The sequence below is a fragment of the Carcharhinus amblyrhynchos genome, chromosome 18 (assembly GCF_965287045.1).
Source record: "Carcharhinus amblyrhynchos chromosome 18, sCarAmb.v2.hapA, whole genome shotgun sequence".
NCBI lineage: Eukaryota > Metazoa > Chordata > Chondrichthyes > Carcharhiniformes > Carcharhinidae > Carcharhinus > Carcharhinus amblyrhynchos.
Genome location: NC_137341.1, coordinates 40,399,286 through 40,410,802, shown reverse-complemented (window position 1 = coordinate 40,410,802; position 11,517 = coordinate 40,399,286). Strand labels below are relative to the sequence as shown.

Below are 11,517 nucleotides of genomic sequence, written 5' to 3'. Positions count from 1 at the left end.
CATGGATATTGCAGGGGGGAGGGGTTTTTTTTCTCTCCCCCTCTTTTTCTTTAAGAGCCTTTTTTTGTGTGTGTGTCAGAAATAAACATGCCTTGTCCCAGGCTCTGGTCCTATTTGGTATGAGAGGGATGTGATAGTTGGGAGCATTGTACAATCTCCCTCCGCCATGCGGCAGAGTGGGAGCGCTGAGAGTGGATCCCAGCAGCTCTTGGTGAGAGAGTGAGGCAGCGCCTGCAAAGAGAGAAGGGAAATATACATTACACACACACACACACACACACACAGGCAAGCGATGGGGCTGAATGCGGATTGAAGAGACAGGCAAACGGGAAGGCTGGCGTTTACCTAGAGCTTTCCCCACTCACCACCACCCCCCCAAGAAAGACAGGAAAGGAGGCTGCAGTGTCACCCCCCCCTGTTTTAAAGACCGGGGGGGTGGAGTGGGGGGGGGGTGGTTGGTAGGTTGGTTTGTCAAACACAAGAGGCGAGGTGTTTGATGCTATGTCATTGACCCATCGGCAGCTCTTCCTCCTCTGTGGCAACTGACATTCCCTCTGTCTCTGCTCACCTCCTGAGGATGCATCGGATATAAAACAACATTTTTCCCCCCCACCCACCTCCCCCCCCCCCAGCCCCTCTCAACCCCTGCCCTACCTCCAACATTCACCACACCAAACAAGCCATGGGGAAAGATCAGGAATTACTGCAAGCTGTCAAAACCGAAGATGTACCTGCAGTGCAGAAGCTATTGCAGCGGCCGAAGCAAGGCAAAGCCAGTGAGTATATAGCATTCGCATCGATTGCATTTTTTTCTGGTCTGTCTGAATGTGCCCCGTGTTGGCGAATGCCCTGTTCTTGTTGTTGTTCTTTGCTGTGTGTGTGTGTGTGGGGAGAGAGGAGGGAGTTTAGCCTTGTTTATCAGTCTGGGCTCTCCTGGCTATAAATGCTTAAAACAGAGCAATCGGTGGTAATGTAGCATTAGCCTGGATGGTGTTTACTCTCCCTCTCTCTCTCACACACACACACACAAACTGGTTGGGGCTCGTATGCATCACTTCACAATACAATCCGATGCTTATTCTGTCTCCCCCCCCACCCCCCGACACACCTCCAGGTGTAGTAAGCGGCAGCTTTCACAGTGTATGTTGTGGGTTGCCCCATCGATATGGCCAACACATTGGAGTGTGCAACTCCCCCATCCCACCTTTTAAATGTCCTACTGTAAATTCTCAATGGGGCAGAGGAGAGTGCAGATGGGATTGTGGCGAAACCTCAGCTGCGATACTGGGGAGCTGTGTAGAATTGACTTTGATTTGATTCGATTTATTATTGTCACGTGTATTAGTCTGCAGCGAAAAGTATTGTTTCTTGCGGGCTATACAGGGGGATGTAGAAAGCGTTGGGGGGGGGGGTTGTGATTTGAGAAGCTGGTTGGTCATTCTTGTAACAGTAAGAAGTGGCCAACCACCTGAATCAGGTCAGTGGTTTTAAAATGTTTCAAGAAGGTGCAAGTTTGGTGGGTGGGGGGGTAGTTGGGGGAATGGATAAAAGCCTCATCTCCCCAAGAGCCAGCTTGTGTGTGCACTGAAGGCAATGGTTGCTAAATCTGGTTGTGCTGGTCAGATGGGTTTGAAAGGGGAGACTTGGGGGGGGCTAGTGGAATTGCACTATGACAAGTGGAGTTACTCCATGCCAGAGCAGTGTGTGTTTGTGTGTGTGTGTGTGTGTGTGTGTTGACAGCTGATTCAACCCCCTTAGCTTGCAGACCCCGAGTCTTCCTCACTCTCTGCCAGAGGTGCTGGATGCTCGCTAGCTTGTAATATATATATATAAAAACTAGGCCGTGGCTAGTGCTATTTTAGATTTAACCCCTTGATTGATGGGGCTGACAAGTGCGCGTTGATTACAAAGCAACGGATGCTGCAGATCTGGTAATTAAAGAGCATTTTGCTGCGAGACTCATTCAATGATAGATTGCAATTCTAAAATTACCCAGCATTGTAAAGGAAAAGAGTTAGTAAATTGCATTATGTAGTAATAACAGGAATTTCAGAAGGGATGTCTGGGGTGAAGGAAAGATGTCTCTTCTATTCTGTCCAGTTGCAAGGACAGTTAAAAGTGTCTCCCTCTCCCTTACAAGTCAGGCAGAGTGGAAATTATTTCAGCGTTTAAGTGTCACTTAATTGCAGACTTGAGAGGTAATGGCAACGTGTGGGGGAATTGTCTTCAGTTCCAGATTTGCTTCATTCAAACCTATCTTTTAACTTTATATATGGCTTGACATAACGATTCAAAGATTGCACAGAAGGCCGAGAGCATCTCATGAGACTTTGTGGGGGACTTTTGATATAACTTAGCTTCACGTGAATAAAGCACATTCTGATTAAGAATGATAGAATCAGTTGGAAGCATTATTGCTGGAATAAGATGCTATCAAAGTGGGGAGATGCGCTGCTCCCTGTCCATTTATGAAGAATGTCTGCGATTGTCTTCTAGAAAGATCTGACAGTTGTTGCATGGGAAGCCTTTCAAGACAAGACGTCATGTCCCTTTGAAAAGAGTTAATCACTGACTTATCATTGTATGGAAAGTTCACACAAATATTGCTTCATTACTTTCTGCCTTACTCTCGGCACTCTGAATGCACTGAGGACCTTTGCGAATTGACTCCCCCTTTGACCTCTGCGTGACCCCTGTCGGGCCTAATTTTCCAAGGTGAGTCCTGAGGGGAACTCAGGGATTCCCACCAATGCTGGGTTCTCGCCTCACAGCTTTCTGGATCAGTTGACTGAGTAGCAGACTCTTACAGCTAACCGCTCATAATGATTGCTGTGATGGTGGTGCGGTATTCCTTGAGATGATGGTTTGTCAAACCCTCCAAGGTCTTGGTGTTCCAAAAATTCTGTCCCTTTTGCAAATCCTCAACTCGAGTCATTCCCCAACTGTTAGCCTTATTTCCGGCTGCCTAGGCCTTAAGCCCTGGAATTCCTTGCCTGAACTTCTCTGCCTCTCTACCCCTCTTTCCTCCTCTAAGATGTTCCTCGCAGCCTATCTCTTTGGTCACTATGTTGCTATGTGCTTAGACAACTTCTGTCAAATTTAGTTTAAAACTCCCGTCTGTGAAATGTTTTGGGATATTTTACTATGTTATAGGTGTTATGTCTTAGAACCATAGAATCCTTACAGTGCAGAAAGAGGCCATCCAGCCCATCAAGTCTGCAGTGACTCTCTCAAGGAACATCCAATCCAGGCTCTTCCCTCTACCCTATCCCCATAACTCCATGCATTTTACCATGGCTAATTGCCCTCTAATGTCATGGGGATTAGCCGGGCAAATATGTGGGTTTATGGGGATAGGGCCTGGTTGGGATTGTGCAGGCTCGATTGGTCTCCTTCTTCATTGTAGAGTTTCTATAATAATCCCTCCGAACTTACGCATCTTTGGGCACTAAGAGGCAATTTAGTACGGTCAATCCATCCAATCTATGTATCTTTTCATATATAAATGCAAGTTATGGTTGTCAGAACAATGACTCTCAGGAATACGCTGCGATTTAAACGATAGCTGGTGAGGTCAATGCCAGGTGCCCAACCCAGCAGGTGGCAGTGGGTGGGTTGGCATTTCTTCCTTACCATCAGACAGCCATCTCCCAGGTTTTACCCACCTATATTCCCCGTCCTCTACGGCCTCTTGGATCCCAGCCCTCCAGACCCTTTGACAGCTCCTGCCTGCTCTCCTCCCTGTGGAGGGGAGGGGGAGACCCCTGACTCACCTGGTGGGTTGGACCTCACACAGCTCACCTCCTCACTTATTCGAGTACAGGATTGTCAATGGCCTCTGCTCCTGGCGGCACTGAAGAGCTGCTGGCCGCTGATTTTTTGGCACTTCTCTGAGGTGGAACTTCCTGATCTAGAAGGGTGGCAGTTCTGTCTCTAGCCTATTAACGGACAATTAGTCGTTGAACAGTTGTGAGGCAGTCGGTTTTCCGCTTGGCAGATTACCCCTCCACAAGGGGCAAGGAGTCTGGTGCCCTGTATAATTCAACCCTAAAGTGATTGATTCTTACACAATAAAAACAGAAAATGCTGGAAAGTCTCAGCAGGCCTGACAGCATCTGTGGAGAGAGAATAGAATAGAACCCAACAAAATAGAACAAATTAGATTGAATTGATTTATTATTGTCACATGTATTAGTATACAGTGAAAAGTATTGTTTCTTGCGCGCTATACAGACAAAACATACCATTCATAGAGGGGGAGAAGGAAAAGAGAGGGTGCAGAATACATGTTGCAGTTAGTGATAGAATGAGGAGAAAGATCAGCTTAATATGTGATAGGACCATTCAAAAATCTGATGGCAGCAGGGGAGAAGCTATTCTTGAGTCGGTTGGTATGTGTTTTCAGACTTCAGTAACTTTTTCCGAATAGGAGAAGGTGGAAGAGAGTATGTCTGGGGTGTGTGGGGTCCTTGGTTATGCTGGCTGCTTTTCCGAGGCAGCTGGAAGGGTAGATGGTGTCAGTGGATGGGAGGCAGATTTGCGTGATGGACTGACATACGTTCACAACCCTTTGTAGTTTCTTGCGGTCTTGGTCAGAGCAGGAGCCATATCAAGCTGTGATGCATCCGCAAAGGATGCTTTCTATGGTTCATCTGTAAAAGTTGGTGCGAGTATAGTGGGAATGCCGAATTTCATAGACTTTGGAAAATGTAGAGGCATTGGTGGGCTTTCTTAACTATAACTTTGGCATGGAGGGACCAGGACAGGTTGTTGGTGATTTGAACACCTAGAAACTTGAAGCTGTTGATGATTTCCACTTCAGCCCCTTTGATGTTGGCAGGGAATGTCCTTCACTACGCTTCCTCCATTTTGAGTCTAGATAACTGATCGAAACATCATCCAGACTCAAAATGTTGGCTCCATCCTCTTTCCATTGATGCTGTCAGGCCTGCTGAGATTTTCCAGGGTTTTCTGTTTTTCTTTCCAGATTCCAACATCTGCAGGATTTATCTCAATGGTTGACATTTCCTTGCCTTCTGAAGTGGGATAGCAAAGTACTTGAGTTGAAGAAAATTGTTGCAGTAACTGAGCATTGGTAATAAAATAGTGACTTAGTCAACATCATCCACATTCTGAACACACTGTCTTTATTAAATTGGTTGCGCGGTGTGATGTGTGCGACACCATGGCAGCACAGCTTCTGGTTAAACCTAAGCTTGCCTTCCTCCACCTCCCATATGATTATATGAGCTACTGATTGGTTGCTTGGCTGAGCCTGAAAAGTTTTCAGGAAAAACGGGGGGAAAATATTTAGAACCGCAAAGCTAGGGGCCTTCATAAATGACCATAAAGCTTTGAGGGCAAAGCTTTTGAAGAATTGCGGTTTTGTTGGAAGAGTCTAAGGTCTTATTGACCAGTCATAGGTCATTGAAGAATTTAAGGCATGCGATGGATTAATGGTATTACTGCTAGATTATTAATCCAGAAACTCAATTAAAGTTCCGGGGACCTGGGTTCAAATCCTGTCACGGTGAAATTTAAGTTACAATTTGGAATTAAGAATCTACTGATGACCATGAAACCGTTGTCGATTGTTGGAAAAACCCATCTGGTACACTAATGTCCTTTATGGAAGGAAATCTGCTGTGCTTACCTGGTCTGGCCTACCTGCGACTCCAGAGCCACAGCAATGTGGTTGACTCTAAACTGCCCTCAGGCAACTAGGGATGGGCAATAAATGCTCGGCCAGCCAGTGACTCCCATGTCCCACGAATGAATAAAAACAAATTGAAGGGAACCGAGGACAAATGTTTATCACCCAGAGGATGGTGGACATCTGGGACAGAATCACAGAATACTACAATGCAGAAGAGGCCCTTCAGCCCATCGAGTCTGCACTGATGTATGAAATGTCCTGGCATGCCCTCCTAATCCCACTTGCCAGCACTTGGCTCACAGCCTTGAATGTAATGGTGTGCCAAGTACTCACCCAGGTACTTTTTATAGGGTATGAGGCAACCCACCTCCAGCACCTTCCCCAGGACCTTCTGTGTGAAAAGATGTTCGAGACAGAGACCCTCAACACATTTAAAAATTGCTTGGACATGCACTTGTATTGCCATAATCAGTATGACCAAGAGATGGAAAGAAAGATTTAGGCTGACTTGCCCTCTTTTGGGTGATAAAGAGACAAAATGGATTGAATTGGTCTCCTTCTCTGCAGTACATTTCTATGATGCTGCCAAACCGTGTCACAGTATGGTACAGCGCAGTTGTGCTCTGGTATCAACTTACTGTACTGATGTATTGTCAAAACATGTAATTGTTTTGCAAATTGGGATGATGAACTAAAATCTCCTCACTTTTTTAGTTACTCGAAATGGTAAGATACAAAATGCCAACTGCAGCAGCGCCAAGTCCTGTGAATCAACATTCCATAGTATATGAAAAGGCACAACATCATTGAATGGAATCATAGAATCCCCTACGCTGTAGAAATAGGCCATTCGGCCCATTGAGTCTGCACCGACCACAATCCCACCAATAAGACCATAAGACATAGGATCAGAATTAGGCCACTCAGCCCATCAAGTCTGCTTTGCCATTCAATCATGGCTGTTTTTTGTTCTTATCCCCATTCTCCTGCCTTTTCCCCATAACGCCTGACCCCCTCCTATTAGCTAGAACTTATCTCTATCTTAAAGACACTCAATGACTTGGCCTCCAAAGCCTTCTGTGGCAAAGAGTTCCACAGATTCACCACTCTCTAGCTGAAGAAATTCCTCCTCATCTCTGTTTTAAAGGATCGTCCCTTTAGCTTGAGGTTGCGCCTTCTGGTTCTAGTTTTTCCTACTGGTGGAAACATCCTCTCCATGTCCACTCTATCCAGGCCTCTCAGTATCCTGTAAGTTCCAATTAGATCCCCCTCATCCTTCTAAACTCCCAACGAGTATAGACCCACAGTTATCAACCATTTCTCATGTGCCCTATTCCGTATCCCCATGTATTTACCCTGCTAATCTCCCTGACACTAAGGGGCAATTTAGTAATGGCCAATCAAGCTTAACCCACACATCCTGGGACTGTGGAAGGAAATTGGAGCAAACCCCCCAAGCAAGATGTGATTTTGGTGTCACAAGCTCCAAGATACCAGTGAATGCCGTCAGAGCTTGGACTGAGTGCTAACTAACTGTGCACACCCTTTAAATTTGTGTGTGTTTTACTAATGGTGGGCATGGCCTAATGGACAGACCTTTGTGTTCTGATCACTGTTGTAAAAAAAACCCGTGTGAAGGTAGACCTTTTTTTTCAAACCAAAACCTCGCAAAATTGACATTGCTTCAGTTTCAGTCCTCAGCAGCTGAAGCTAATCCTGACAACTCCACCCCCCCACCACCCCCCCCCCCCCCCCCCATTGCTACACTCTTACTCTCATACCCCCTGCTCCCTCCCAAATTGTCACTCTGGGAGGAATGACACAAAAGGTTGGATAGGACAATGGGGTCACACTGAGAAAAGCTTTGGGAAGCATTAGTCAATTTCAACTTAAATGATCTATGGATTTCTGCCACACTTTAGTACTGTGGGGTTTGCTGTGGTGATTTCATGCCTTTAGACCTTTGACAATCACAGTGGAATTACAACATGGATAAAAGCCATTGGGGGCTGTTTCTTTGCTGATCTATAGCTACAAGCTCTGGTATTTGCTTCTTAAATCTGTGTGTGTGTGTGTGTGTGTGTGTGTGTGTGTGTGTGTGTGTGTGTGTGTGTGTGTGTGTGTGTGTGTGTGTGTGTGTGTGTGTGTGTGTGTCTCTCTCTCTATCTCTCTCTCCCCTTTTAAGACTTACAATAAATCATAGAATCCCCATAGTGCAGAAGGGGATCCATCCCACCTAGGTCCTATCCTTATAACCCCATGTATTTACCCTGCCAATCCCCCTAACACTAAGGGACAACTTAACATGGCCAATCCACCTAACCCACACATCTCTAGAGTGTGTGAGGAAACCTACGCACAGAAGGGGAGAACATGCAGACTCCACACAGACAGCCACCCGAAGCCAGAATCAAACTCGGGTCTCTAGCGCCGGGAGGCAGCAATGCTAATCATTGTGCCACTGTGCTCCCCCTTATACTGCTTTGCCCAAGCTTCAGATTCTCTTTACATATGGTCATGCCAAATCTTGTTCCCTGGCACTTCCATGAATCCCCCTGAGACCTTTTACCATGTTCAAGGCCCTCTATAGATGCAAGCTATATTGCAGCTAATCTGCAAAAATATTGCCTCTTCTAACTGTTGACTCGATGAAATTAAGGGAGGCGATGGCCATGGGCTATTTTCTCTAGATTATTAATCCAGAAACTCAGCTAACGTTTGAATTAAAGGTTTGAATCCCGCCACGGCAGATGGTGGAATTTAAATTCAATAAAAAATATCTGGAATTAAGAATCTACTGATGACCATGAAACCATTGTTGGAAAAACCCACCTGGTTCACTAATGTTCTCTAGGGAAGGAAATTTGCTGTCCTTACCTGCTCTGCCCTACATCCGACACCAGGGCTACAGCAGTTTGGTTGCTGCCTGCTGAAATGGCCTAGCAAGTCACTCAGTTCAAGGGTAATTAGGGCTGGACAATAAATGCTGGCCCAGCCAGTGACACCCATGCCCCATGAATGAATAAGAAAATGTGTCAATTCCTCTCTCATTTCATCCCCATAAACTGTCTCGGAATGATTGATTATGTTGAAGGCGGTAAGTAAATCCAAGTTGTTGTTTATCAACCCACTCTAGTTGCGAAGCATTTGTACCCTCCAGTTAGGTAATCTTAATCCCACACATCCACCCTGTTCCTATAAATGCCTTTATTCACCTTTTCTAGGATCACTGATCTAACCTGTTTTTAAATATTTCCCGATTCCCTCTTATGGCATTATTTATTAGTGTCACAAGTAGGCTTACATTAACGCTGCAATGAAGTTACTGTGAAAATCCCTAGTCACCCCGCTCTGGGGCCTGTTCGGGTACACTGAGGGAGATTTTAGCATGGCCAGTGCACCTAACCAGCACTTCTTTCAGACTGTGGGAGGAAACCGAAGCACCCGGAGAACATCCACAGGGAGAACATGTAGATTCCACACAGACAGTGACCCAAGCCGGGAATTGAACCCTGGTCCCTTGGCACTGTGAGATAGCAGTGCTAACCATTGTGCCACCGTACCGCCCATGAATACTGGCTGCACATTTCCCAACCTTTTAACTCTGCATGTGAGAAAAGCTGCAGTCAGAAACAAGGACTTGTGATGTCTCACTTATGTCATTATAGGCGTTGTGAAATAGTCAGTAAAGAAAGGGGAGAAACTATATTTGATAAATTATCAGATGGCTGTTTCTGGGATTTTGCTGTGCAAAGCTTGGCTGCCAAATTTCCTACATTGCATCACTGACTACACTTCAACAGCCCTTCATTGAGTGAAAATGTCCTGAGGTCCTGAACTGGCACTGTCACGTTATAAGGACAGAGTAGATAGGGAGAAAGTTTTTGCCCTCGTAGAAGGAACAAGAATGAGTGAGCACAGATCTAGAAGTGATTTGCAGAAGAAGCGAACGTGACTTGAGAATAAACTTCTTCCATTGTTCAGGTCTGCAATGCACTGCTTTGAAGTGTGGTTGGGGTGTGCTCCATGATTATTTGAATCGAAACAATGTGCAGGGGTACGGAGAAAAAGGCAGGGGAATGACACTAAGTCATGATGCTCATTTGGAGGGCCGGTGTGATCATGATGGGCCAAATGGTCTCCTCCTGTGCTGTAACCATTCTGTGATCTGATTCTATGAAGTAATTCTTTCTTGATATTGCGCCTTTCGCAGCCGTGGGACGTCCCAAACACTTTGAGGTACGTTTGAAGTGCAGTTGCAGTTGTAAAGTGGAAAACAGTGCACCCAATTTGCGCACAGCAAGCTCCCGCAAACAGTAATGGGATAATGACTAGATAGCCTGATGTTGATTGAGAGATAAATATTGGCCAACACATCAGGGGAACTCCTCACTGTGCCTGACGACAGGAGCCAGGATTCTCTGACCTCACCCAGAACTGGGATTATCCTGCTGTGAATAGAGCGCCGACTTCTCCGTTCCCGCCAGCAGCGGTAGAGGGACGTACGAGACCAGAGACTTCCAAACAGTGTCTACTAACGTTTAAGGGGGGAATGTCAGATCTTAGCAGCTGGATGGCTGAAGGCACAGTCCCCAAGAGTGGAGTGGATTAATTGGTTCAAATGGCCTCCTCTGAAACAAACATCTCCAACAGTACAGCGCTGGGTGCACTATTTCCTCAGAAGGATCTCTTCAAAATTGCAGATATTTATTCCAACTTATAAATCAAAGAAAGGGTTTCATAAACAAACAACATTATTCCAAACTTGGGGCTGTCACCCTGGGTCACTCCAAGCTCCCTACAATTCTACACAGTTTCTTATATATAGTGAATCAGTTGGTCAGCTGACTGTTACATCATTCTGTAATTGGTTCCATGGTTTACTGGGTCAGCAGACCCTTACATCTTGTTCCCATTGGTCACGTTATGTCCAATACAAAGTTGTCACCGGTTACATTCTAACATGCACCAGCCTTGATTCTCTACTTGAGTGCCCGGACTTAGATTGGAACCGCAACTTTCTGACTGAATGTTACGAGTCAGACCTATTGAGCCACAAAGAGAGTGGAGGACAAATGGCGTAGAGAACTTACTTGGCCTGTTCCCATTCACTCATTGGCAGCACAGTCTCAGAAGTGTACAAGCGTAGACAGAATGAATAGAGAGCAGCTGTCCCCCTCAGTTGAAGGGTCAGTCATGAGGGGGCACAGGTTCAAGCTGAAGGACAAGAGATTTACAGAGGGTGTGAGAGAAAACATTTTGACGCAGAGGGTGGTGATGGTCTGGAATGTGCTGCCTGGGAGAATGGTGGAGGCAGGATGCCTGACACCCTTTAAAAAGTACCTGGATGAACACTTGGCATGCCATAACATTCAGGGCTATGGGCCAAGTGCTGGAGATGGGCTTAGATGGGAGTTCAAGTGTTTCTCGCAGACTTGATGGGCTGAAGGGCCTCTTCTGCACTGTATGATTCCATGATTCTAAATTTTTCCTATTAAACCAGGGGAGGATGAAAAGAAAGGCAGAGAAATGCCCTGTATTTTCATTTTAAAATAAATCTTTTATAAAATTCCATCAAACTGCAAGATAGACATCTGACTGAGAGGTGGGCCTGGGGGGAGGGGAGTGGGCCTGGGGGGAGGGGGGTGGGTGCACGGGGTGGGTGGGGGAGAGGAGTGGGGGTGTTAGAATCGCTTGCATGTTTTTTATTGTGGAATTTTCTGTATAATGGTGAGGAAAAAGAGATGTATTCAGATTGAGGAAATGAATGTTTCCCTGGAAAGAACTAGTTGCTTTGTGCAGTGCTATATTGATTTTTCTTACCTAAAGGACATTGCTGCATTTGTCATAAAACTACTTGT

The 11,517-nt window shown here is 45.8% G+C and overlaps 1 protein-coding gene across 6 annotated transcripts in view; it reads left to right on the top strand.

The window, feature by feature from the left end:
• The first annotated feature begins 655 nt into the window (after positions 1–655).
• The window catches only part of caskin1 (CASK interacting protein 1), a 634,002-nt gene continuing 623,140 nt past the window's right edge, over positions 656–11,517 (top strand). For all 6 annotated transcript variants that reach the window (XM_080206871.1, XM_080206870.1, XM_080206867.1 and 3 more), the window contains exon 1: positions 656–776. In XM_080206871.1, coding sequence (XP_080062997.1) covers positions 683–776 — 94 coding nt within the window. In that variant the 5' untranslated portion in view covers positions 656–682. The remainder of the gene's footprint in view (positions 777–11,517) is intronic.